The sequence below is a fragment of the Falco rusticolus genome, chromosome 4, assembly GCF_015220075.1.
Source record: "Falco rusticolus isolate bFalRus1 chromosome 4, bFalRus1.pri, whole genome shotgun sequence".
Taxonomy (NCBI): domain Eukaryota; kingdom Metazoa; phylum Chordata; class Aves; order Falconiformes; family Falconidae; genus Falco; species Falco rusticolus.
The window spans coordinates 50,916,251-50,942,941 of NC_051190.1; the positions used below are offsets into that span (position 1 = coordinate 50,916,251).

Here is a 26,691-nt window from a genome sequence, read left to right on the forward strand (position 1 = left end):
GCGGGGCGGGGGCTCCCGGCGCCGGGCTCCCCCGCCGGAAAACGCCTCTGCGGGGGGATTTCGGCGGATTGCCTCCCCGCTGGCTGTCCCCCTCAGATCAGCGATTTCTCGGTGACGGACAGCTGTCCATCACGGCAGCGGCGCGGTGCTGCGGGCCGCCGGCCGGCGGGGGCGCTGCGGCGAGCGGCCGCGGGAGCGTCACCCCCAGCAGGCAAAGCGCCGCGGAGAGGCGGAGCGGCGGCAGCGGCGTGCCACGGCCGGGGCGGCGGCGGGAGCGTGCCAGGAGCGGGCGGGGGGCGGGCCGGGAGGGAGCGGGGAGGACAAGGGCCGGGCCCGGGAGCCTGGGCAGGGGGTACCCGCGGCCCCACGCAGGTACTGGGGCCGGGTGCCGGGCGGGAGGAGCGGGCGGGCCCGTCCCGGGGCGCTGCTGACCCGCAGCCCCGAAGGCGCCCGGCGGCGGCAGGAGCCGCGCTGCAGCCCCGCGGGCCCCGGGCCCGGTGTCCGGCCGGCGGGCAGAGCCGCGGCGATGGAGCCCCCGCATCCGGCCGGCCTCTGCTTGCCCGCCGCGAACAGAGCCCCGCGGCCCGGCGGCTCCAGCATCTCGCTGTGGACGGTGGTGGCGGCCGTGCAGGCAGTGGAGCGGAGCGTGGACGCCCACGCCGCGCGGCTGCTCAGCTTGGAGCGCCGGACGGTGACCACCGAGAAGAAGTACTTCGACTGCGAGAAAACGGTGGTGGAGTTCGGGAGCCAGCTGGAAAGTAAGCTGGCCGTGCTGGGCACCCTCATCCAGGAGTACAGGCAGCTCCAGCAGCGCCTGGAGAACATGGAGAACCTCCTGAAGAACAAGAATTTTAGGATCCTGCAGCTGCCCCCCGGCGATGCGGTCCCCAAGGTAACAAACAGCTCGTTAGCGGCTCTGAGGGACCCATCGGCAGCCGCAGGCGCTTTGTCCCTCGGGGCGCAGCCCCTCGACATCTCCTGAACAGTTCGGTGGGCACCGCAGGAGCAGCCCACCTTCTCATCGCCCTCATCGCCCACCATGCCGAAGCGTTGGGGCAGCGGTCGCTCACCTCCCTGCTCACATACATGTTTAGATCCAGCAGTACCCCCCTGCAAAGGGAGAGGTGGTCGAGTTTTAAGGATTAACGGCAGGTCCCGTGTGATGGGTTCGGGCTCTGCGCACAGGGAGGCGGGAATATTGTGGAATTCAGTTTGTCCTCCCAAGAATTAGCAAACTTCTGTAAACAGAATATCTGAGCCGCTACTCCATGTCCTGAGGGTGCCCCAAGGCAGGAAATTTTTTTTGCCTTCTTGATGCCTGATGGCAGTAATAAATAGAAAGGAGGGTACCCTGGCTCCAGGTCCCAGACCCGGTGCCGAGTGTGTCACTGTTACGATTGCAGGGCCCGGTGGTGTTTGAAAGCACTGCCACTTGCTTCTCTGCACAGGACTGGGAGAACCTGGAGGAATGGCAGAGGGAGCTGTACAAAAACGTGCTGAGAGGGAAGAACGAATCCCTGATCTCTCTGGGTAAGTATCGCTGTTCTAGTCAGTTACCAGTGCTTCTGGATGAGCTCCCTTGGTGTCTTTCTCCCACACCTGGGAAGCAGATCTGTAGAGGGGTAGAGAAGCTGGTGCCTGTTGTTGGGGGCAGCGCAGAGCGCAGCAGGTGTCACATCCAGTCACACTGGCACTCGCGGGGACGTGGGCGCTGGCCGCAGTCACCTCCACGCCCCCCGCATTGCCTGGTGCCAGCACAGCCCCTTCCCTGGGGCTGGCGGGGCTTTCCCCACGGGGTAGGTTGGGAGCTGTCTGCTGGTGGGCCGTGGAGGGCTCGCCGCACTGCTGAGCGGTGTGTTGTCACCCATGGAGGCAATTTTGGGAGCGCAGCTGAGCATGTTCCTTCCCGTGGATGCAGCAGCCATTTTGATGTGGCATGGAAACCTTAATATTTGTGCCCCTAAACAGATTATGTAATCTCCAAACCTGACCTCCTGTCCCAGCTTCAGAGAGGAGAAGTGCCCTGCGAGGGGGACGAGGCAGCTTCACCAGAGATTCCAGCAGAACCAGGTGCAGGCAAGAGGCGAATTACAGCTTTATTCTCAATCATAATGTTTGGGTGTTGGTATCACCAGACAGAGGATGTCACAAGGTGATAAGTTTTTATTTGCTGTGGGGGGAACTTCTCAGATGTCCGGAGGAGCAGGTTCAGGGGGAGTAAAAGGGTGTTAGAAAAAAAAACATAATGGGTTTGATTTTTCTCATTAGCAGAGCCTCTGCTGTTTAAACTTGAGGAGAGCAGGCAGGACAGCAGAGAAGGAGCGCAGGAAAGCCTGAAGGGAGGGACGATGCTGGAGGAACCTGGAGCTGGTGAGCGTTGTTTGGAAAGGGTGTGTTTGGACTCAAGGGTAGGGAGGACGCTTTCCTGAAATGGAGGTTAAGGGGAAAACCACTGCTCTGCGTGGCAGAGTAACGCTCCCAGAAGTAGGAACAGGAGGTGCTGGAGCGATGCTTGTATGTGAAAGGGTGGCTGGGAGCAAACCTGGGCACAGTGAGGCAAGAGCCGAGCAGTGCTATGATAACCAGTAGTTTCCTCTCTACCTTACCAGACCACAGCATTCCAGAGCTGAGCTTTGTGGGCTCTGTGAAGCAAGAGGAAGAGCAGTGTGCAGAGGAGCAGGGAGCCATGGAGAATGCAGAGTTTACAGAGCTCAGTGTGGGTGAGTTGCGAGCAGTTGTGCAGCATGCTGTGCAGCTGGAGATGCAGGGAGTCCCCAATGTTCCTGCTGTGGGGCAGAGTACACCAAGACATGGGGACTGAGGACAGGCAGCTTGGGCAGTGCGGAAAGAGCAAGAGCTGTGCTGAGGTTAGGAAAGCAGGCAGAAAGTGTACGGACAGTTTTACTAGTAGGTAGATGTAGAAGTGCTAGGTAGATGAGACCCTGCATGTGAGGAGGCAGGCACTTGTGAGGTAAATCAAATGGAATACAGGAATCCTTAGGAATAGAAGTCAAGAAAATTCTCAAAGTCTTCTCCAGCGATGGTGGTGTTATGCCAGATTACCTGGGGAACTGAGTGAAGCTTTGCTCACTCAGTCTTGAAAGGAATACAGTAGTTAAGGCTGCGGTCCAGAGCAGAGCAGCGAGGTGGTGAGCTGCTGTGTTGGGAGAGACTGAACGCAGTAGGACTCCTCAGCCTAAGGAAGGCATGGCAGAGAGGGTGATGCAACACAGTGCTGCCTGGCTGAGCAGTGCACAGCAGGAACTGAAGGAACGAGCCTTCGCTCTTCCTTGCCCTCTGAGAACCAGAGAGCAGGGATTTGCTTAAACCAAGCAGGGCAAAGGCTGTTATCGTTATGTGTGCAAGCTGTAGAACCTACTGTCACAGGACACAGCAAAGCAGGCTTAGAAGAGGTTTGGGCCGATTCCCAGATGGAATGTCGCCTCTGGCTTCCATCCTGCAGCAAGAGGCTGTCCCCCATCCCCAGCAGGACCCTGGCTGGTGCAGAGCTTGCCTCTTCCCTGCGGCCCCTGGGCTTCTCAGCACCTGGCCTAGAATGCTCAGCTCCCTTGTGTGGGTCTTGTCTCATATCCTCTAGAGTATATCTGCTTTTCTCCTGGAATTTCTTCTGCTTGGTGGCTACATCCTCAGAAGAGGGAGCTGCGCTCCAGAGCAGTGCCTCAGTAGCTACCTAGGGCTAGGGAAGTCACCGGTCAGCTGGGGTGGCTCTGTTTTTCCCAATAATTGAGTAAACATGCCATTATTAACAGACTGTCCCCAGCTCACCAGTCACCTCTTTTCCCTCAGTCCTGGTTTCTGTTTGTTCTTCTTGTGTCACGTCAGAGGTGTCAGCGGGGCTTGCTCAGTTTTTGATGGCATTTGCCCTGCCGTGACTAAATCTTAGCTGCTTTTTCTCAGGCCCCTTGTGTCACGTTGTCATCTCTCCGCTGTCAGTCACTGCAAAGCGCTGGTGAACTGGGGAGCAATGCTTTCCAGACAGGAGGCTGATCCCTGCTTAGATTTTGCCCTCACACTGTCAACAGCGTTTAAAATGGTTGTGTTGGCAGTCTCCATCCTTGACCTTTGGTTGGTTTTCCACCTATGGGTCATATATGTACCCAGGTCAACTAAAATTGAATGTTCAGGCAGAAATGAGAGTCAAGAGAAGATCTGAGATAGGTTTAGCACGAATAGAGAACCCCAGGCACCTAGCTCAGAGATGAAAAGCAGCGAACCCTTGGAGAAAATGTATTTGTACTGCTTTAGGGAGGACTGCAGAGAAGGCTTCCTCGTTACATACATATCTTGAGCAGCAGCAGGCATGTATCTAGTCAAAACAGCCAGTGTTTGCATGTCCCCTTTCAAGAAAAGGGTTACGCAGGTGAGTCACCATGTCCTGGGAGTGGAGGGGAGGTGGATCTCGGGGAATGAGCTGGTGCTCTCTGAAGAGTGAGAAATACAGAGTCGTTGGTGTGGGGAGGGAGGCAGACGTGTTGATGAGAGAAGCAAAGGTCCATCCCCGGTCCATGGGGTCTTGGCACTTAGGGGAAGTAAGACGGCTGGGGATGATTTTGGAAACTGCCAGACTCTGTTGTCTTGGAAGGCAGCACTTCCCTCTGCCTCCTCCCTCACTTCTGCTTGCACTCTGGCCCACTGAAAGGGAAGCATTCCTGTGCTTTTCACTTGTATTCTCTCTTTTGGCCTTTCAGCTGGCTGTTGTTCTGTGAGCACAGCTGCCTTTCACACTCCCTGTGTGAGATGGGCCTTTCTGGTGGGGGAAGGAGTGGGAAGCATTTCGGAAACATCTTGCGTCTCATGTCAGTGAATGTCCCTTTTGTTGTTCTTGTCAGTTCCAGCAGATAACATGGTAACATTCCAAACAGAGCAGCTGGACTCTGAGGAACACCCCCAAAGCTCAGAGCCCCCTGCAATAAAGTCGGAGGACCTGCTTTTCCAAGGTCCCAGCAAGGCGCTGCCTCTTGATAGTCAGTGCAGGTCTCCTGTGCAGCAGGGAAGCCAGAGCGAGAGCAGGCTGGTACCGTCCACTCTGGGGAAAGAGGGTCCTGGCAAAAGCAACGCTGTCACCTTCTATGGACGTAGCTGTCCCAAGAAGAGACCTCACTCATGTACAGCGTGTGGGAAGGGCTTTTGTCTGAGGAAGATGGTGACGACTCACCAGGAGAGCCATGGCATGCAGTGCAGAAGTGCACACGCTGGAGAGGAGGGCTTCCTCCATCAGCAGTGCCAGCGGACCCGTGCAGAAGACAGGACCCATGTGGCCAAGGAGAGATTCAAGCAGAACCAGAATGCAAAAGCCCACACCAGTGTCCCAGCCATGGACGAGGTGTACAGCAATCCCAGGCACATGAAAAGCATTGACGCCAACGGCAGCTGCAAGCCAAGTCAGAGGGACTGCCCACAGGGGAGGCCTTACAAGTGTGAAAAGTGTCAGGAATACTTCTCCCAAAAGAAAACTCTCTCATCGTCCACCGGCGCGTACACTTGGGCCGGAGCGGAAGGATCTTCTGGTGCTCATACTGTGGGAAGACCTTCACCCACCCCTCTGAGCTGCTCCAGCATCAGAGGGTCCACACAGGGGAGAGGCCGTACCAATGCAACGAGTGCCCAAAGCACCTCAACCAGAAGCAGCACCTCCTCCAGCATGAGAAGAACCACCTGCGCAAGAGGAACTGTGTGGTCACGCAGAGTGTGAGGAAGGCACCACTACCCAGCTGCTAGGTTGCACAGGCTCAGGCAGCCCCTTGAGGAGGTAGGAGAGGAGACAGTCTCCATTGCTCAGTATTAAAGGCTCTTTAACATTTTATCCTAAAGATCCAAGCAAAGTAGAATTAGGATCCACCTTGGCACCACTACCCTTTTCTTCGTTGTGGTGGTATGCCACAGTACCTCATAGTCCACCCCAAAAGCTCTCCAGAATAAAGTGTTTTGGGCCTCTCTGAGTTTTAGTCTGTCTGAACTGGTTCCAGCAAGGCTGAGGGTTTGGTTGGTTGGTTGGGGTTTTTTTTGAAACAATTCATCTGGAGTTTCCCAGGCTTCCCTGGACAAAGTTCTGCTCTGCTCCTTTTCGTGGGTGAGTTTGAGTTGCACGTTCACAAAAGGCTCCTGGCAACTAAACATGTGCACAGGGTGAGGCCTCCCTGATGGCTTGCACAGTTCCCCCCTTTGCCAAAGAGAGGCAGGCAGGCAGTTCCCAGCTCTCTCCATGCTTCAGCACAGGCCATATGGTTTTCACTGCTGCTTCTATTCTGGAAGTGAGCTGGAAAAGATAGATTCAGTTCCTTCTCTAGAGCTTGAAATTGGATTTAATTTGCAGGAAATTATGATGATAGGGCCACATACTGCTTGGAGACACTGGGACGCACTCTACTGGAGACTGTGGGCTTGCACTGCAGTGACCAAGGGGAGTTTGCTCTGTTGTCTGTCGCCTCTGAGCGTGCCCAAAGGTGGCATTGCCCAAACTGCTTCTCATACCTCTGCAATGCTCCCAGTGGAACTGAACAGGGAAGCCACCCGTAAGCCAGAGGTGGGGTACACCTGTATTCACATGCTGAAGTGAATGTTGGGATGACTTCCTGCTGACTGCCTATATGTTAACACTGCTTCTTTCCTTTGTATTTCATTATGGTCTTCATCTCCCTCTCCTCCTGGTAGCTTGAGGTGCAGATGTTTTTTGTTCTTGAGGATGAGCTTTCATCGTATCCCAAACCGTTAAGAAATTCCCAGCATCTGACATGTGTTTAGTAAATTGCCCAAATGTGTAGTGCAGGTTCAGGGATGGCTTTAGAAACCCTTCTGTTGCTTCCTGGTCCCAGAGTGTCAGCCACCTGCACCCCCGCCTTGGCAGGCTTGTCCCCTCAGAGAGAGATGTTCTTCTGGCTCTAGCTGGCTGCTGTGGCAGGTGTTTTAGTCTGGAAACTCCTTTGGCCCAGGAGCGAGGTCTCTTTCCAGGTTGTTGTCACCTGCCCTGCCAGCGGAGCATAAGACACGAGCACTCCTGTGTTCACCTTGGCCCAGCTCTGGCCAAGCTCTGGGCTGTTTAAGTTAATTTGATTCTTGCCCAGAGCAGATCAGGGTGAGCCTGTGTGAACCTCTGGACCCACGCTGTGGGAGCTAGCACAGAGCCACGTGTGCCAAAGCATCTTTAGCCACTGCAGCTGTTTGCCTGGTGACTAACTGCCTGCCACCTTTTCTTGTCCTAGTGCTGCTGAGGTCTGTGATTTCACAGGTTCTGCTGTGTCTGAGTAGATCTGCGTGTGGTGAGCCCTTCCCTGTGCACCTATCCGTGTTTCTACACACATCCCCACCCCCCCACCCCCCCAGATAAGAAAACTGTGAGGACAGGGTTTTATCACTTCTTGGTGTTCAGTGGCCACTTGCTACCATAAAGCAGGGAACATGGACTGGTTTTTCTCCATTGTTTGACATGCTGAAGGAGGAGGGTCTCCTCGCAGGTAGCAGTGTGGGGCATTTGATACCCAGATGAGCAGTTTGGGTCTTGTCCAATAAGCAGGTAAAAGAATGAGTTCTCCAGTGGCTTTCTACTGACTCCAGATAAACTGCTTATTTCTGTTTTACACCTTTATTACTTAGACTGTGAGCCCTCAAGGCAGGGAACTGTTTCTATCTCTTTGTAAAATGCCAATTAAATTTGCAGCAGCAGATACTTGATTTTTCATAACAATAATGTTAAACTTGAGCAAATTAAAGCTGTAAAGTTCTAAATGTTTCTTTTTTAAAAAAATCATTTTACCCATTGGTAAGGGTGGTTTGTAGTATCATGCCTTACTGATGGAGAGACAGAAACCTGCCTTGAATCAGGAAAAAGAATGGAGTGTGTTTTCATTGTTTAATCCTTTTTTAATATTGCAGTGGAACCTGAGCATGAGAACTCTTTTCCGTATGCCTATCTGAGATCCAAACAGGGCCTGAATGGTAAGAGTATCCAAAACCAGGATGTAGATAAGCTTGCTTACACAATTCTCATCCCGCAGGCAGGTCACATCAGTCCTGCTGCTGGCAAAAAGTTTTCAGCAACTGCAGTGTTGCAGTTGTCATCTGTTTAGCCTGGTTGAGTCCAGGAAGAGTGGGATGTATTCTGGGATAAAGATGCTGCCACATAAAGCAGTGGAGGGGCGCTTGTCACAGATTCCCCTGTGACCAGAACATCCTGAATCTTAGGATCACTTTGGCAGCACTCTTAGATTATTCTACAGTTACAGGTGCCTTTTCTGGGCTGTTTCAGTCTCTTAGAAAAAGGCAATAATGGGAAACATCAAAGTCCTGCTATGTTGCCATCTCTCTTCCCTGTTGCACTATTGCTTTTATGTTCCAGTGCCGGCCTCCTACCACTTTGTTGTTATTAGATATATTAAACATTAGTTAAAATGAAGAAGCTACCTGACAGCTGATGTCACGCTCACATCTGAGAGGTGTCTCTGTATCTGCAACTGTAAAAGAATCAGTGTTTGGGTGGTGAAAACATGGGCACTCCAGATGTCCCATCTCTACAGCACTCTCCTGTTTTTGACTGGGAGATTTCATATGTTAACCACCATCTGAGCATCAGAAGCACTTGATGTGCTCCATGTTTCATAACTTCTTGATGCTGCCTTTGATAATACAGATGAAGCAGTATTTTGCACGGTGAGTCATAGTTGCCCTATTCTAGCCCAGCTCCTTTGTATTTCAGAGACAAATATGTACATTTATAACAAATCTCAGAGCTATTTTGAGATACATGGCTGCTTAAATAGCGAAAATTTGACAATCCAAGAAGAAGCATCAAGTGATACAGAAATGTGCTGCTTTTCCAAGACCAAGATAAGGAAGATAAAACATCCCTGTGCACAGATAGAGTAATGCTTACAGGGAAGAGCAGAAGTGTGGGAAGGTCAGAGAAGCTGTGGTGATGGGGAGGGAGGTAGTTTTTTGAGAGCACAGGTTCTACACCCACACTGAGATGCATTGTGGAGTCTGCACCCTCCATGAACAAACGCTGAGCTTTTATCATCCTTGAGTAGCATGCCTCAGTGTGCAACTTGTTCCTGATCTTCTGTTAGTTGGGCTGCTATAGCTTAGGCTGCAGTAGGGCAGCAGCCTCCACTGCAAAACCACATATCTAGGCTGAGATACTCTTCACAAAAGAAGACAAAGTCATGCACAGAAAGGGGGGGCGCAAACGATGATGACACACAACACCCAAACTGATCAAGGTACACCCAGGGCAGCAACATCTTACTGGATTCTCAGGTTCTGGCAAATGCAAACTATTTTGGTTAAGAGCAACTAGCAACTCAAGCTTTTGTTCATTCTACAAGTGCTGTTGTTAAAGCAACTCCATGTTTTTATTGCTTTATGACTTCAGATCTTTGTTAATAAAAGCTTCTCTGTGTATCTTACCCCATAGAAGTAGGAATTCTTTACGTCCTGTGGAACGCTGTTGCTTCTGTATTTGAGAGAGGTACACCGGCTCTCCTGCATCCAGCTCCTGACATAACTATTAAATGCAAGGCAAGAAGAAAACATGTAAGTACAGAGGAGCCTTGTCGTCCCCTGGAGAGGTTCTCACCACAGGCCTGTCCCCTGCCAAAGGGACCAACAGGTGTCACCTAACACTGTTTCTAGGTTTTTAAGCCTTTCTGTCCCTTCCTGGGCTGGACCTGACATAGGCACCATCCTGAGACCTACCTGTAGCAAGAATGTCAGCCACCGAGTTGCATGTCAGCCACAGAGGTGATGTACAAGCAAACTTGTACCTTTGCAGTTCTGATCACCTCTTACCCTAAGGGAGGTCCCGTTTTTCATAGCTGATTGCCAGGCAGTTCAGTGAACTTACCAGATCAGGAGGATAAGGTGAGGTGGTGATTCCAAGCAGAGCATGGGTCACATGGTGGCTGTCAGTCACAGAGGGAAGGCCTGGGAGTGTCACCCAACCTAACTGAAGGTGTCTCTGTGGGGACACCTGCAGTGGAGATCCCAGATGCTTCTGGAAGACTTGAATTTGCAGAGTTCTCCTGTGGTGGCTGTACCCAGTGCACAAGATTCAATAAAAACTTCCAACCACCTCAGCTTCACCTTCGTTTGTGCAAGATACCCAAGGCATGAGCTCCTCCTGATGCTTGTGCAGACCAGGAGAGCTGGGGGGCTGCTGCCATCACAGATGGGACCATTCAGAGGGCTGCCACCGCAAGGGGCTCCCCCTCAGCAAGTCACGCGTGCAGCTGCACAGGCAGCGTCCTGCAAACTGCAGCCCAGGGCCAGGCTGCGCCACACAGCTTTGCCACCACCCCACCAAAGGCCATGGTAGCACCTAGAGCCACACCAAGATGCACCACAGAGACCCTGCACTGCATGCCAGCAGGGTGGGCCTGGGGCTCAGAGGGGATCCCGAGTCCCCACGGCTCTGAGGGGATCCTGATTCCTCGGGACTGTGAGAGGAGGCTGTGTCCTCATAACTTGAGGGAATCTTGTACCCTCATGGCTCTGAGAGGACAGAAAAGCCCCATGGCTCTGAGGGGATCCTGCACCCTCGCAAGTCAGTGGTAAAGCGATCCCTCACAGCCACGAGGGGACACCACAGCCTTCATGGCTCTGGAGGGGTCCTGAGCCCCCATAGCTCTGAGGAGACACTGGGCCCTCACAGCTGAGAGGACCCCCAGGCTTCATGGTTCTGAGGGTGCCCTATTCCTTCATTGCTCTGGGGGATCTTGAAGCTTTCACAGCTGTGAGGGGATTCCAATCCCTCCCAGCTCTGTGGGGACCCTGATCCCTTCCAGCTCTGAGGATTCTGTGTGGTCACAGCAGTGTAGGGAACTTACTCCTCACAGCTCTGAGAGGATCCCCAGTCCTTCATGCCTATGAGGGAGCCCCCAGTCCCTCACAGCTTTGAGGGGATCCTCAGTCCCCCACAGCTGTGAGGGGATCCTGGTCCCTCATGGCTCCAAGGGGTCCTTGGATCCCTCATGGCTCCAAGAGGATCCCGGTCCTCCACAGCTGTGAGGGGATCCTGGTCCCTCACAGCTCTGTAGAGAACTTATGCCTCACGATTCTGAGAGGATCCCTGATCCCTCATGCCTATGAGGGAGCCCCCAGACCCTCACAGCTCTGAGGGGATCCTCAGTCCCTCACGGCTGTGAGGGGATCCTGGTCCCTCATGGCTCCGAGGGACCCCACGGCTCCGAAGGGATCCTGGTCCCTCATGGCTCCGAGGGGATCCTAGTCCCCCACGGCTCCGAGGAGACCCCAGATCCGCCCCGTCCCTTCGGCGGTGCGGTGCCGCCCGCGCCTCGGGCCCTCCCGCCGGGGGGCGCCGCAGTGCGCGGCGCAGGGCGGCGGCAGGGGGCGCTGCGCGGCGGCCGCGGAGCACGGCGGCGTCGCGCCGGTGTCGCGCCGGCGTCGGGCCGGCGGCAGAGGCCATGGCCGGTCCCCGTGTCGGGCGAGCGGAGGCGGTGGCGGCGCGGCTGCTCCGCCTGGAGGCCCGCCTGGCGCGGGCGGAGCGGCAGCTGCGGGCCGCGCTGGCCCTGCGCGGCCGGCTGCAGGCGCTGGAACGGCGGCTGGAGAGCGGCGGCGGCGGCGGGGCCAGCCGGGTGCCGGTGAGGCGCGGGGCGGCCGGCGGCGGGCGGGAGGCGGCGCGGCGCGGCGCGCCGCGGCTGCCGCTGAGCCTGGAGGACGTGTGGCTGCAGTTCAGCGAGCGTGAGTGGCGGGCGCTGCGCGGCTGGCAGCGGGCCCTGCACCGCGCCGTCATGAGGAGCAACTACCACATGCTGCTGTCCCTCGGTAAGGGCCCGGCGGGCGGCGAGGGCCGGCGGCGGACGGCGGGACCCCCGGCGGCGGGATCCCCGGCTGCTGCTCACCCCCCGCCCCCCGCAGAGCTGGACGGCGCCGGCCGGGACGCGCAGGCCCAGGCGGAGGACGGGAGCCAGCCATACGCTCCGGGCAGCGAGGGCGGTGATGACAGCGCCGAGCCTGCAGAGACCTGCGCCGGTGAGTGGCCTCGGGGCGGCCGGGCAGCGCCGGGGTGGCCGCGCTCCCCTGGGCACTCGCTGTGTCGAGCCTGATCTTTCAGACGTGGCTGCTGGGCATCTCATCCCTACCAGCGCTACCAGCACATGGCGTCAAACTGCTTCTTCTACCTCTCCCAGATGCTGGGTCACCTTTGTCACACCAGCCGTCCCCTTGCCGTTCGGCTGTGCCTGCTTCACCCGTCGAAGTGGGATGACGTTTGGTTTTCCAGCCTGAAGGCAGGCTGTCAAGAGGACTTTCTATTCCCTGTGCAGAAACGTGCACAATGTAGTTGGTTTTACACGTGTGAAGTGTGCCTCCAATTCATTGCTTGTGTGACGGAGGTGGAATGATAATGTGCAGAGCACAGAATCTCTGAACAGTTTGGGTTGAAGGGACCTTAAGGCCCACCCAGGCCCACCCCTGCCACGGGCAGGGATGCCTTCCACTAGCCCCGGTGGCTCCAAGCCCTGTCCAGCCTGGCCTCGAATACTTGTTTATCCTCATTTATTTCATAGACTTCCCCCTCGCCCCAATAATTTTCATTGATAATTCTCACGAGTGTTTTTCTGATGGGTTAGAAGTGGTGTGCATTTTACCAATGGTGACCGTAAAGGGAACGGCATAATTCTGGCAGAGCCAAAAAAGAAACAAAACTGGAGAACAAGAACTCGGGTGGCACTGTCCTCTCCCAGGGCCATATAGAATGTGTTTTCATTTGCTAATGGGTGCCACAACAAAATGGACGTTACACTTGCATGAAAAATTTGTGTGTTTCTGAGGCTCAAACAACAGATGAAGGTTTTGTGACAAATATTTTGGATCTGTTTAACAGACATTGGTCAGCAAGAACTAGAACTGAACTGAAGTTTTCTCTGTAATGTGAGCCAGGACAGAGCTGCTGTGGCTGGGGTGGGATGAGAATCGGAATTAATTTTTTGTATGGAATTGAAATAACATTGGTTCCTATTAACAGAAGATGGCCCAATCCATATTAAGCAAGAGGAGGAGTTGTGCGTTGCAGATCAGCGGGAGAGGGGAGCTGAAGAAGTTCCTGAAGAGCCCTGCCCGGGTGAGTAACTGCATACCTTGGAGGGAAAATAAAACAGGGATTAAATTCCAAGGTGCACTTTTTTTTTCTCCACCTCTTCTCATGTATTCCAAACCTTTCACAAAGAGCTCACAAGTTTTGAATAGACTTGCCACCAGTCCTGACCAGTAAGGGCTGGTATTTCGTCTTTCCCTTCTCACAGCAGTTTTGCAGTTTGCAGAGTATGTGGCTGGTTTTCATCCAAGCAATCCAGCGCAGAATAGGAAATGTTTCGTTCCCCGTTAAAGTCCTTCCCTTGAGTTTATAGCTCTATGCCGATTAAATATCTAGTGCAGTGGGCCATTAGTGACTTTTTGGGGCCGATGGGTTAACTTGGAGGAGGCAAAAATCAGTGGTAGAATGAGGTCTGTGGCTGGTGCCATCTCCCGTGTGGGGCTGTGATTGCATGAAGGCAGGACTCCGCGCTGTTCTGGCTCAGGGGGAATCGGGGACGCTGGCAGCTCCTTAGCTCCACGTCCCCTGCAGCCTTCTCTTGCAGGGCTGCAGTGCCTCTCCTGCCTGTCCAGAGGCTTCAGATTGCCTTTTCCCTCCTCGCCTCTTCTGTGTTTTTTCTGTGTACACGAGCGAGTGCACCAACTCCTTGGAAATTCTGTTGCTGTATGGGGAGGCTACGCAGCCCGGGGACCTGTTTCTTGCCTTCTCATTTGGTGGTACCTCTTTGTATTACAAAGAAACTATTCTGCTTTGGAGCTTGGCTGTCCTTACTCTTTACAAAGGGTTAGCAGCTCTACTGGTTGACTCCGCTGTTGTTTTACTCTGCTTCCTGCCTATGTAGGAAACTGGGATTTTTAGACTTTTCCATCAGGTTTCATTAAGAAACTGGGATTGTGGGAGCTTGACTTGCGGGTCAACAAAAACCAAAACAAAAGCCAGTTTCACCCTTGTGAAATCCTGAGCTTATGCAGTTGTGACACGCTCGTCTTGAATTTTCTCCTTTAGCCAAGCAAGCGTTTTGTGAGCCTGAAGCTTCAAGTCAGACCAAGAAAGGCAAAGAAGCATGTGCCAGGGAGCTGCCAGGTGCAGAGGGTGAGGACCTCCCAGGAGGCCCTGATGCAGGTGAGGATTCCCTGGTAAAAACTCCTACTGCAGGAGTTGCCCCTCAGGTGGCTTTTGATGTCCTTTCTTCCCTGCTTTTGTCAGCGCTTTTCTTACCTTTGTGAATTCCCAAATCTTCCGTGCTTTGCGTCTTTCCCCAGTGTTTCTCAGTTGTGTAAATTCTCCCCAATGAGCAGGATTTCAGACTTATGCAACTGACGTTTTATCATGGATTAAACAAGAGGAGGAGCCACGCTGCCCTGAACGACAAGACTTGGAGAAAGAAGAAGAAATCTCTACGGATCCAAGTGCAGGTCAGTAATGGATTTCAGCTGAGAATTCTGGGACACTAAATCTAATTTAGGGCATTTTTTTTTAATACTATACTAAATGTCATGACCTTATGACATAAGCCATGAAAGAACTGGAACAAACCTCAGTCTGCTGGTTAGTATTTGTTCACAAAAATTTCAGGTTCTGTCAGCGGCAGAGACTTGTTCCTCTTTCAGCTGGCTTAAAACTGTCACAGGCTCTGTCTGGGGTGTCTGTTTAAGGCAGGCACGGTGGTGTGCTCAGGCTTTATGGATCAAGTTTGTACTTCCAGCTGGCTTGGTGGTGTCTAAACCTGTTACTGATGAACATAGAGCACTGACTTTGCATTCCCAAGTGGGAGAGCTGTCCTGCAGCAAAAGAGAAGGCAGCTTTAATGCAAAATGATTTTAGGAAGTGTTGTTCGGAGATGTAGGTGCTAGCATTCATTCGGAGTTTTTCTGCAGAGCGCACTTGAAGTATGGATCATGCCTGACGTGGAGTTAGTAGAGATTCATCTTTGGATCAAGGCTTAGCCTCAGGCAATGGGTGTGCAAATTTGGATGGGGTTATTAATTAAATACAATTTCCTGGGCCATAACCTGGGGCCAGTCAGTATAGCTGTCACTTGGATAACTGAGGAGGGGGTGCAGAGGAATATTCTGTGTAGAAATCAGTTGGTAGCCTGGAATTCCTTCACGTCATGTAAGCTATTTAAACATCCATGGCGCGTGATGAAGTTACTATAGAGTAAATCAAGGGGTAAACTCTCAGTGTGCCAGTAACTGCATGGGAGCTACCAGCATCAAAGATTTTTGCCCCACTGAAAAAGGCCATCCAGAATATTGCCCTGGTGTAAGGCTGGATCAGCTCCCACCAACTCCTTGCTGAGGAAGACCTGTTGCAGCTGCTCTGAGGGCACTCCCAGGGTGGGCTTTCCAGCCGAGTAAGCCTGTTCCAGGCCTTCCAGTTTGTGCTTACATGTAATCTGGAGTTTCTGGGGTGAGAGGACGTGCTTAGACAATTACCGTAGAGCAGCTGGTGCCTTTTACAGCACTCAAATCATGCTTGAGTTTGGCCTGTGGTAACATGTTTGTGTGCTGATGTCCCAGTACGCAGCTGGAGAAATAATTGCTCAGGATGTTTATGTAGCGCAGTTAACTTTGGACTTGGCTGGTTGACACTGCTGAGAGACCTGTGGTCCTTCATGGTGCTCGGTGGAGTCTTTTTGTAGCAACCTGCAGATGTGGGAAGGATCACAGGCCTTAGGGTGCAGAAAAATCACGGTGTTAGAAAGCTGAAGAGCATTGGTGGAAATAATCTGGAAAATGGAACACTGGAGGTTGGTCACAGGAAAGAGTAATTACAGAAAGAGGGGATTTGCTGGTCAGCAGAACAGTTTTGTTCAATGGCACATCTAGAGCTGTGTCTAAGTGGCTCAGGTGCCAGATACCTTTTTAGGTTGTATTATCAGGAATTGTAAACTTTTTCCAAGGAAAGCAGGAGAGGCGTCTGGAGGAGAGGCAGTCTGACTGACAGCTCTCAGTCTGGGCGTGCCTCTGCATCCAGCCAGAGCTGCCTCCCTGTCTGGGGATCACTTGTAAGGTGTGAGCGCTGCCACTACGCAGCACTGCTCCGAGCAGTCTGAGCAAGGACACAGCCAGAGAGTGTCTCCCTGCAGAAGTCCAGCCTGCAGACACAAGGTACAAGAAAGGGGCATCCCCACTGAGCCACTGGGCTGGCTTCAGTGCCTCGGCTCGGACCCTTTGCTTCTCTAGGTGCTCGCTGGATTGTCTGGAGAGCAGCTGAGAGCACTGAGGTGCGACGGTGTCAGCTCTGTCAGGGAACTAACCTCACACTTCAGACATCTGACCAAGAGGATGAAAATAAGACATTGCATTAATGATTTTTTAATGTAGATTTTTTTAAAAAGTTGCAAAAAGATCTTCTGTTTTCTTGGAGATTTCGTTTCCATGGAACAATGGTACTTTCTCCCCTCAGTATTAAAACCTCCCATCTTATTACTTCAGCATGGCTGTTGGCTTGGAGGGATACTCTTTAAGAGGCTTCCTTAACTGAAAGACTGAAATCTATCTGTTTCAGTGCACGATGAAAACACAAAGAGGGACCCTCCAGAAGATTGCCTTGAGAGCATGGTGTGTGATGCAGAGGTACCGAGAAGACCTGGAGAGAAGTTTTCCAAGGATCCTAGTCCTGGAGTGACATGGGACAGTCAGTGGAATTCAGAAATGATGGAAACAAACACCACCAGGAATGGCCTTGGGGGTGACACTCAGTACGACCAAGGGTTTGATGAGCGCTTAGATTTCTTTAGCACTCAGGAAAATAGTGTTGGAAAGAGACCATGCACGTACAACAAATGTGAGAGAAACTCCACCCAGCAGGATCATCTTCAGACTCCCCAGGGAGCCCGAGAAGGGGAGATATTTCCGGGCCATGCATGTGAGAAGAATCTCAACGAAAGGGTGTTCCATCCACTGCACCCACAGCCGTGTGCTCTGGGTGAGAAAGGAATCGGGCAGGGGGCCGCTCCTGCCTCCTGCGAGGGGCTGCCTGCAGGGCCGCAGCTGGTGGCCCGTACCGAGTGCGGACAAAACCCTGCGGGTGGCACCAGGCTTCGTGACTACAACAGCCTCAGCGGAGAGGAGCAGCCATCTGCAGAAAGCGAGGAGAACTTCCCCACAGAAAACGCATTAGCCAGCCCCTGCTGGGATCACGGGCAAGACAGGTCGGAGTCCTGCACCCGCTGCAGGCAGCACTTCATGCCCCGGGGCAGCCCCGCAGGCCAGCAGCAGAGCCAGGGCAGGGGCAAATCCTACATCTGCAGTGACTGTGGGAAAAGCTTCATTTGCCATTCGTGGCTTGTTAGGCACCAGATGACTCACACAGGAGAGAGGCCATACAAGTGCTCTGAGTGTGATAAAAGCTACAGGAGAAAGGATTACCTTCTAAACCACCAGCGCCGGCACTCAGGAGAGGGGCTCTTCCAGTGCCCCCTCTGCAGGAAAAGATTTGTGCTCAGGAGGAGTTTGATGAAACATCAGGAAACTCACATGCAAGAAACACACCTGACATTGGCCGGTTGGCCCTGCACAGAGATCAGGGGGTCTGTGATGCACTCCATATAGAAAATTCCGTCCAGCCGGGGGTTTCGCAGACCCCCTTGGCCATCAGCCTTGCAGGGCTGTGGCAGGATCCCCCAGCTCTGTGCTGGACTGTGGCGGGAGGAGGAGGCTGTTGAACGGCCATCCTGAGCCCCCTCCCAGGCAAAGGGAGAAGGTTGGTGGGGGGGATATTTTCCACAGATCACATTGAAATGGTGTGCAGAGCTGTTTCACAGCTTTCACTGGTGCCTGTAGCTGTTTGGGATGTGTTGGAGCCGTGTAGGAAGTCTGCGATGCTTGGAGTTACTGCGAGCCGTGAATCCATGCCAGAGAGAAATGACGGTGACACACAGAACAATTTGTAATGCTTCTGGCTGGAGACTAGCTGAAATGTTACCCCTCAGCTACTGAGAGGCCACAGTCCAGGGACAGGGCTGAAAACAAGTGAGTCAGTTACTAATTGTCCACCAAACAGTGCCAGGAGACACCTACTTGTGTGAAATGCTTTGAGAAAGGAAGCGTTGATCCTGTGGCTGTTTGAAAGAAGCCTCTTCAGGAAGTGGCAATGAGACAGAGGGGAGTAGAGCCTGAGAGGCAGCTTGGTCCCACAGTTAAATCACAGAGCTCTTAGGGCTCCTTTCTGCTGAACATTAAGAGAGAGTTCCTGAAGGCTGGATCCTCACCCTGGCGTTGTAAAATGACTGGGGAGCCTGGAATATGGTTTAAATTTTGCATAGCCTTAAAGTTGTGTTGTACTTACTTTGCCACGTTGTTACAGGTCTTCTGTGTTTGTTCAATTTTCCGAATCCTGTGAAAACAGAATGTTTAGATGCTTGTTAAACATTCTCCTTCAGAAACTTTATTTTTGCTCCTCTTTAATATCTCTTGAAGAGGAGAGTGCTGCTGGCAGTCTGATGTGTTGTGACATTGCAAGGGCACAATTAATTCCTTTAGTAGTAAGAGTCTGGATGTACCATCGGTCACCTTGGTTGTCGGTGGCATTGAGCCTTGTGGGAAACAAAGCGGCAGCAGTGGCAGTCAGGCAAGAGCCCGGTTTGATTCAGGGCTCCTACACTGTCAGACAGTTGTGACAAAATTGTTAAACGGCCTTTTTTAATGTGCATGTTTCTGCTAAAGTTTGTTCTGCATTCTTGTTGGCTGGAAATGTCATGTTTTTTAAAAATAAAATTGTTAGAGAAATGCTGTGGGTTGTTCTACAGGAGGAAGAGGAAAGACGAGCGGGGCTGACACAGGAGGAGGAGCTCTGGGCCTGCTGTCCCCCAGGGCCCCGTTTTCAGGACAGGTCTTGGCTTCAGATGTGGGAGTAACCGGCAGTGGAGAAGGGGAACGGCAGGATTCTCCCCGGCGGGAGCGGGGCGAGCCCCTGGGCTCAGCCTGCCCTCGAGGAGGGGGAGCTGCGGCCGCGACCCCCTCCCCGGGCCAGGGACGCGCAGAGCCAGCCCCGCGCTGCGGGACTGCGCAGCCCGCTTCCCGCCGCCGCTCCTCCGTGAGGGGCCCCGGGCCTGCCCCCCTCCTCCCCCCAGCGGGAACGTGGCTGAGCCGCTTCCCGGGATGCTCCCGGGCGTTTACCGGCGCCTCGCCGCCCCGCTCCCGGCCGGGCCCAGCCCGGGCCGCCGCCGCTCCGCCGTTGCTATGACAACGAGAAGAAGCGGGGTCGTAATCCCTGCGTCCCTTCCCGTGAGGTCACTCTCGTTTCCTCCAATCAGGGTTTTGTTTCTTTCTGTGCTGGCCAATGGGAATATATGCACCCGCCCGCCCCTCCTCGTAGGGGAAGCCACGCCGCAAGCGCTGGTGGTGATTGGCTGGCCGGGGCACAGCGCGCCATGGGTAGGGCAGGCGGCCAATGGCGAGGGGGCGGAAAGCGTTTGACAGCCGAGGCCCCACGCGATTGGCCGGTGTCCCGGCTGAGGGGCGGGGCGCGGCGCCGCGGAGGAAGATGGCGGTCCGGCGGACGGGGTTTCTGAGGGGAGGTACGTGTCCTCCACCTCGGCACCGGCGGAGCTGGTAGGAGGGGAGCGGCTGTCCTGCGGGAGAGGCCTGTGCTCTGGTGGCTGCGCGGGCCCGTTCCGGCGGGGCCCGGCGGCGCGGGGGAGCTTGGTGCGTGCTTCCCGCAACGGGGCGGCTGCTCTCTGCGCCTCGGGGCGATGGGTGCCCCGCTTTCCAGTGCCTCTCCGCAGAGCCGGGACGCCGGCCCCGGAGGGAGCAACAGCCGCCTTAGCCTCGCCGGCGCGGGGAGCCGGGAGCGGGGGGGCCTGCAGTCAGACCGGCTGGAGGGGCTGCTATGGCACGGGGGTGCCTGGCTTCCTCCGCGCCTGGTACCAGAGCGGGCCGCGACCCGCACCGGCCCCCAGAGCCGTGCGGTGGGGCGGGGAGTTGCTGGCGGGCGGTGTCTGTTTCCAGGGCCGTGCCCCGTGGGCTCTGCGGAGCCATTTACGCCCTGATGATTTCTGTCATCGTCCTTTTCTAACGGCGCCTCTGGGTGTGCGGTTTTCTCCTCTTTCAATGCGTCTGCCCGAGCAGCTCCTCTCGAGCTGACGTCCCCCAGACTCGCCTCCTCCAGCACGCAGCTGATACGGTGGGGAAGTCCTTGTCCAGACCCCGTGGATAAACCTGTCTTCATTTTTTGGACGTTATTTGGCCGTCACCCTTCTGTTCCTGCGTTCTGTATAACATGCTTTGTTGTGGAGCATGGGCGAATTCCTCACGGATACGCAAATTAATGAAGTGTATATATATGCGTACGTAGCAGAATTTACTTTAAATGCAAATTGCACAGTAATGGTCCATTAAGTTGATTTTAAACCTTTTTGCCTTTCAGGTTGTACACTGTCGCTTTGAAGCAGGGAAGCCACATGCTGCGGAAGCGGTCCTGGTTCCTTCTGTCCCTGCACAGCGGACATCAGCTGTGGTGAGCTCCGTGTCCCTGGCAGTGAAGTTTGGCACCATGTTTCACTTCTTTGTGACCTCAGCTCTTTCTGTTTTTCAAAACCATGGTTTTTCTTGAGAAGTTTAGTTCCATTTCAATCAACTGAAGTTTATTGGAAACTCTTTAAACCATCCTCCAGGCACGTTGGTTTTTGATTTGTTCCCGTTTCTTGTTTTACGATGGTTTATTGCTCAGCACTGAATTGTCAAAATGCCACCAGCGGGGCGTACAAGAGCAGTACTGTAACTTTCTATGGCTTCCATTTACAAAATAAACCTCTCTTGAAGCAGTGGATTCACAACATGGGCCAGGACATGGGAACGCCTTTCAAGCATCAGCGACTGTGTTCAAAGCATTTTGAGGACAGTTCTTTTGAAATTGACCCCTTAAAAATTAGAAAAAACAGATGTCTGTTGAAAGAAGCTGTTCCCAAAAAAATCATTTTGGGTGAAGACGGAAACTGGCTTGTTGGCACACCTCAGGGTTTCTGTGGTAGGATAAGTAATAAAACCCAAAACCGAATCTGGAATCCTGAGCACTTGAGGGTGCACTAAGATGTTTGCTATTGTATTTACTTGCCTTAAATTAAAGTAAGATTTACACATGAAGGACTTCAAGGAAGCAACAGTAGGTGAAACATGCTACCTGGCAGTAAAAAGTTGCCAGTGATGCAGCAGGTTTTGTTTTTCTCCCTGGTACTGCAGAGTGTGGAGGTGGCACTGGGAGGCTGGTAACTGGGGGGAAATGAAAGGCATCTTCGTGCTCTTTGGGCTTGAATTCTAATTTTGTGCCTAAATGTTAGGGAGAAAATCTGTGCTATTTGTTAGAAACGCAGCCCCACTTTGTGCTGTAAAATGGATTTGCTCCCTGCAGAGCTGCATTTGTACATGACAGCCCTCATGCTTGGAAAAATTATGTTTAGAGTCACTGAGATGATTTGTTGGTGGCGGAGTTTCCATAGCGTGGGTGTTTGGGGCTAAGACAAAAGTTTAACTGCTCAACCTTCTCCCTGGTGTATTTGGTTTGGATTGCGATCCCATCTAGTGACACATTAATGAAATTTTTGGCAGCAGATTTGTACAATTGAGTTTATACCTGATGCAAGCTTATACATGATGGAAACTGCAAACATCTGAACCAGTGAGCTGGGCATTAGATTGAAAGGCAAATTAAAACATGTTCAAAGACAAGCATGTAGAAATGTGGTACTCTGTAGATATAAAGTACAGATACAAAGTATGTACGCAGAATGTATATATACATTGCAAAATAACCACAGTATTAATCTCTTTGTAGGGCTTAGTTTTTTGTTTGTGTTAACTTTTATTATTAGGGAAGAACTCTTACAGCCAGATCTGACAGACTGTGGCACTGCCTCAGGGCTTATTTAAAATACACTCTGGAGTATTTTCTGTTTTTCAGTGAAAGGAAGAGCCAAATTCCTTGATGGGGCTAGGTATTGATGTGACCACAGATTTTTTTTTTTTACGACTAATTTTTGCCACAGTCATTATAGAATCATAATTTCAGTTGAGTCACATTATTAAGTAATTTTACTCATTCTGAGTTGCATGCAGAAATAACAGCAGAGGATTTGTGTATAAAGCCCTCAGTTGGTGTGCTGGTTGTACGTAAGGTTGGCTGGTGAGCGCTTGTTTAATACTGTGTGACGAAGAGGGCTTTCAAGGATGTACAGCTTGCTAATGGTGTCAACTATTGAACACCTTGTTTTAGGTGCCCGGGACATTTAATAATGGTGCAGTGTGTGAGGGGAAGGACTTGGAAGATTGGCAGAAACAACTTTACAAGAAGGTGATAAAGGAGAATTATGAATCTTTAACCACGCTGGGTAAAGGTTAGTTTTTCCTTTCTCGCTGAAGGCTCACAGATCTATGTAGTTTCTGGCCTGGCTCTTGTCTAACAGTCACTCCTCAAATCCCTTGATTCCTCCTGAATTAATATTTAGATGCTTCGGAATCTTTGTGAGATGATAAGCTCCACAGTCTTTTCTTTAAAGATTGAAGGACAGTGGCTTTTCTAATGCCTCCGCAACTGCTGCCTCCCTGCGCTCTGTTGTTGTCAGGTACTCAGTCTGTGTGTGTAGGTGATACCTTGTCTGCGTGATACGGGTAGAACAGTGGCGAGTGGAAGGCTCTGCTGCTGGTGATGCACGTGTTGACTAAAACAAGGAACAAAGGAGAGTGGAAGAGGTTAAGAGACATGAGCTCAGGAGCAGCAGTGGCATGTGGTATCCTGAGTCCTGTGGACTTGTTATAGTTGTTAGTATTTTCATCAGCCCCAAATCCCGATGTATGTTTGTTCTTGTGATTTGCTGAAGAGTGTTGAACTACTTTTGCTGCAGAAATAGTTAGATAACATGAATGATGACCGAGAAAATGAAGAAGTCTTACTGGTTAGTTTTAAGTGCTCAACTATACATTTGTTTGAAGTAGTTGTTTTTTAATTTGAAGATGTGAGCCCTCACTGGCTCCTCAGCATTCAGGTAATTCCCTGGATTAACAGAAGAAGAACTTGCTGTATTTAGGAGCTAGAAGTGCCTTTACTTGTCCTTTAGACTGCAGGAACACAAGTGCTGTGAACCCCTAGAGCCTGAGTTGTCACATATTCTAGTTTGCACTTGGTGCCACACTTCGGTTCCATTTAAGAAACACTGATTTAGCCTTACCTCATTCTGTTACTACTTTGCACTTGCAAATTTGAAATTACATAAAGTAATGAGACAATGTGATTCCACTTTCTTTTTTATTCTTTACATACCTTCTATTTTTTATAGCAGAAAAGCTAGAGTCTGCAGACAGCTGCTCTAAAGCTCTGATCTGTTAAAAAAGTATGTGCTGTGTGTTGCATGGGGAGGGATTAGTTGGGGGAAAATAAGTTCATGTATCAGAAAGACAGTTAGGACTGAATTTGGCACCAAACAGCTGAATTAGGTTTTAAGGGTGCAATCAGTTCAAGACTTTCCACTTTTGAACATCTAACTTTCAAAAATATTCCAGAAATTATATTCAAAAGTTGAAAAATTGGAAGACAAATGCTGCTCGCCTGCTTCCCAGCCACCCTCTGCAGATGCCAGAGCAACTGCATTTGCTGTTACGCTCTTGCTGGGTCTTTCCCTGGAGGACAAGGGAGATGTGCTTTTAGACAGTGGGTTGTGCAGGGATTTGCTAGAAAACAGCATCACTAAGTCTTTTCTTACAGTTTTAGGAACAACTGGAAAAATACTGCCTTTTGCTTTCTCAAAGAACAATATTTTTGATGTAAATTAACAAAAATGACTCATGTTACAGAAGAAAGGCACAAGTAAACTACAGGGCTCAGAAGCTTAGAGTGAAGAGGCTGACAAGCTGTCCTCAGGACGGGTCTTTGTGCAACGTATCCTTTGTCTGCATCGATACAATTAAAGTAGCTTAGGAAATGTCTTTGTAATAACAGGGGGGAAAAAAAAAAATCAGAGGACAATAATAACTGTCATCTCCGTGTTCTGTTCCTTGTGCAGACTATGCTGTTCCCAAAAGCAATATCCAGGTGAGAGGAACACTGCCTGTCAAGCATCAGCAGGATTTTGAGGAAAGGCAGATTACCACAAGTCTTGGTGCAGGTGCGTGGTGGCCTGAGACTTGTCAGAAATCAAACTGGTGACACATTCAAACTGCACAAGCTTGTAGGATTAGAGGGAGGGGGGATTCTAGTGCATCCCTGCTTTTTTACCCAAGACTTGTTTTCTTTGTACGGATGTGGTCATGGTGAATCAGGAATTGTTGTTCTTTGGAGATTTATGTTCTATCACATCAGTTAAAGGGAATGTTTGGAATCTTTTTGTTCCAGGCTGCGGCAGTCCTGTGATCAGATCCGAGTTGCAGAGTCACGCGAAGAGTGCAGAAAATGCAGAACTGCAGGGATCATTCTCAGGAGGAACCTGAAACCAGAGTTGCCAAATTTTGGACAAGGGGGTAACAGGCAAGAGTCATCATAATTCAGCAACAGGTCAGGCAAATCCAATGGGAAGCAGAAGAGGCAACAGCTCTCTTGAGGAAGAACCTAATGAATTCAAAGAGATCCTCTTTTATCAGCAGACCTATGCAGGAGAGAGACTGTATCTGTGTACAGAATGTCAGAAATTTTTAATTTTTTTTTAATTTTTAAATTGAAGATTGGACTTCTAAAATACAAACAAATTCACACTAAACATCATCGGGTATCATCTTATATATGCACAGACTGCGGTAAAAACTTTGGTCACCACACAGTCTTGATTTGCCACCAGAGAACTCACACAGGGAGAGCGGCCTTACAAGTGTACAGAATGTGAAAAAAAGTTTTATGGAAAAACCGAGACTCACTAATCACTTGCAAACTCATAACATATACATGTAATCAGTGTGCCAGAAGCTTTCCTGGGGTAGATTTTTTTTTTTTTTCCATTTGGTTATCAAAAAATCCCTCCATCCAGAGATGATGGTTGATAGTCATATATTGATTGTAGGGGAAGCTTTAGGATAAGGGTTTTACTAAACTGAATCAAGTTCAAGCATAAAAGCTTGTTGGTGCCAGGCTAATGGTCATCGATTGGGACCTGATTTTAATTAGCAGCTAGATGATTATTAATATCTGGGAGGAGGAGTTGTGTCGAGCAGTGTTGATGGTACCAAAAACACTGTTAAAAAAAAGTCTTCTGGTGCACCAAACAGCATGTGCTGGAGAATGTATTAATGCAGGAAAATGCTCAAAGCTTTTTGAGTATGGGAAGACTGAGAAAATGTTGCCATCGGAACAGGATGGTCCACAGAGCTGTAAGCAGGAAATGGCGCTTTTAAAAGCTTAGGTTAAGGTGAGTGGTTGGGTTTGAGTTAAAAACAGTAACAACAAAAAAATTAGTTCAGCAGTTTCAGTCATAGGACAGCAGCAGTGGCAGTGAAAGCACTGTCATGTGGAAATAACGACCAGAATCAGTTGCTTCAAACATCTGTTTACTGGGGGCAAGATGCCAATTTAATTTCTGAGATTCTGGAAAAGAGCATGGATATATTCTTAATGTAAGGGCAAAGTACAGGTAACATCGCTCTGTAAACTGAAAAGAAAGCAGTGGCTTCGGCTATGGGGATGAGTTCAGCAGGCAGGAGGGGGTCCTGCGGAGACAGTGTTTGTCAGTCACATATTCTCTACGCAGGCTGGGGATATTTAGCATTTTTGCTTATTCCAGTTGAATGCAAAGAGTCAAAAAGTTGTGTTGCCTCCAGTTCAAGCACCTGCTTCGCAGTGAACCCGTGAGTGATGTCCTCAGCTTCCCATGAGGAGCAGTAGAGCAAGAGACAGCTGGTGCTGTGATGCAATTCACTAAGTTCTGAAGGGGACTGGGGGGATACACTTGGGACCAAAGGATCCCTGCCCATCCCAAGTACAGGAGTAATGTCCAGAAAGTTTTTACCACTGGCTTCTCATTATTTCCTTCTTATAATTGCCCTGGGACAGCTTTTCTTTTATTCTTCATAGAATCCCCGATTGGTGTGGTTTGGAAGGGCCCTTAAAGACCACCCAGTCCCACTCCTGCCACGCGCAGGGCCCCCTTCCCCCAGCCCCGGTGGCTCCCAGCCCCGTCCAGCCTGGCCTTGGGCACTGCCAGGGCTGGGGCACCCACAGCTGCTCTGGGCAGCCCGTGCCGGCGCCTCGCCGCCCTCACAGGGAAGGATTTCTCCCTCAGCTCTGATCTCCATCTGCCCTCTCTCAGCGCAAAGCCGTTCCCCCTTGTCCTGGCGCTGCAGGCCCTTGGGAAAAGCCCCTCCCCAGCTTCCTCGCCGGCCCCTTTGGGTGCTGGAAGGTGCTCCAGGGTCTCCAGGAGCCTTCCCTTCTCCGGGCTGAACAGCCCCAGCGCTCCCAGCCCGGCTGCGCAGCAGAGGGGCTCCAGCCCTCTGGCCATCTCCGTGGCCTCCTCTGGCCCCGCTCCAACAGGTCCGTGCCCTCCTTATGCTGGGGGCCCCGGAGCTGGAGGCGGCGCTGCAGGGGGGTCTCAGCAGAGCGGGGCAGAGGGGCAGAGCCCCCTCCCTCGCCCCGCTGGCCACGCTGCTGGGGATGCAGCCCAGGGCACGGGGGGTTTTCTGGGCTGCGAGCGCACGTGGCCGGGTCAC

The 26,691-nt window shown here is 51.8% G+C and overlaps 2 protein-coding genes across 5 annotated transcripts; both read left to right on the forward strand.

The window, feature by feature from the left end:
* Positions 1-308: 308 nt before the first annotated feature.
* On the forward strand, positions 309-18,720 carry LOC119145915. The gene is made up of 12 exons (XM_037382716.1): positions 309-892; positions 1,404-1,530; positions 1,969-2,070; positions 2,272-2,370; positions 2,610-2,720; positions 4,851-5,709; positions 11,240-11,796; positions 11,890-12,003; positions 12,998-13,093; positions 14,072-14,188; positions 14,365-14,481; positions 16,580-18,720. The coding sequence occupies exons 1-12, from the start codon at positions 527-529 to the stop codon at positions 17,623-17,625; spliced, it is 3,711 nt and encodes a 1,236-aa protein (XP_037238613.1). The 5' UTR covers positions 309-526; the 3' UTR covers positions 17,626-18,720.
* Positions 18,721-19,521: 801 nt separating this feature from the next.
* LOC119146518 (zinc finger protein 777-like) lies at positions 19,522-24,957 on the forward strand. Of its 4 annotated transcripts, none has more exons than XR_005103755.1 (5): positions 19,522-19,592; positions 20,441-20,530; positions 22,283-22,403; positions 24,066-24,167; positions 24,395-24,957. XR_005103755.1 is itself a non-coding variant. In XM_037384326.1 (5 exons), the coding sequence occupies exons 1-5, from the start codon at positions 19,559-19,561 to the stop codon at positions 24,487-24,489; spliced, it is 426 nt and encodes a 141-aa protein (XP_037240223.1). In that variant the 5' UTR covers positions 19,529-19,558; the 3' UTR covers positions 24,490-24,957. The 4 variants fall into 4 exon arrangements, 1 of the variants encoding a protein (XP_037240223.1); XM_037384326.1 differs by having other exon boundaries at positions 19,529-19,576; XR_005103756.1 differs by having other exon boundaries at positions 19,530-19,626.
* The last annotated feature ends 1,734 nt before the right edge of the window (positions 24,958-26,691 follow it).

Coding starts and splice junctions, on each gene's coding strand:
- LOC119145915 (XM_037382716.1), top strand. CDS start 527: ATGGAGCCCCCGCATCCGGCCGGCCTCTGCTTGCCCGCCGCGAACAGA. Junction 2,721..4,850: donor GTTTACAGAGCTCAGTGTGG/GTGAGTTGCGAG, acceptor TGTTCTTGTCAG/TTCCAGCAGATAACATGGTA. Junction 12,004..12,997: donor GCCTGCAGAGACCTGCGCCG/GTGAGTGGCCTC, acceptor TCCTATTAACAG/AAGATGGCCCAATCCATATT.
- LOC119146518 (XM_037384326.1), top strand. Junction 20,531..22,282: donor CACAGCGGACATCAGCTGTG/GTGAGCTCCGTG, acceptor ACCTTGTTTTAG/GTGCCCGGGACATTTAATAA. Junction 22,404..24,065: donor TTTAACCACGCTGGGTAAAG/GTTAGTTTTTCC, acceptor TTCCTTGTGCAG/ACTATGCTGTTCCCAAAAGC.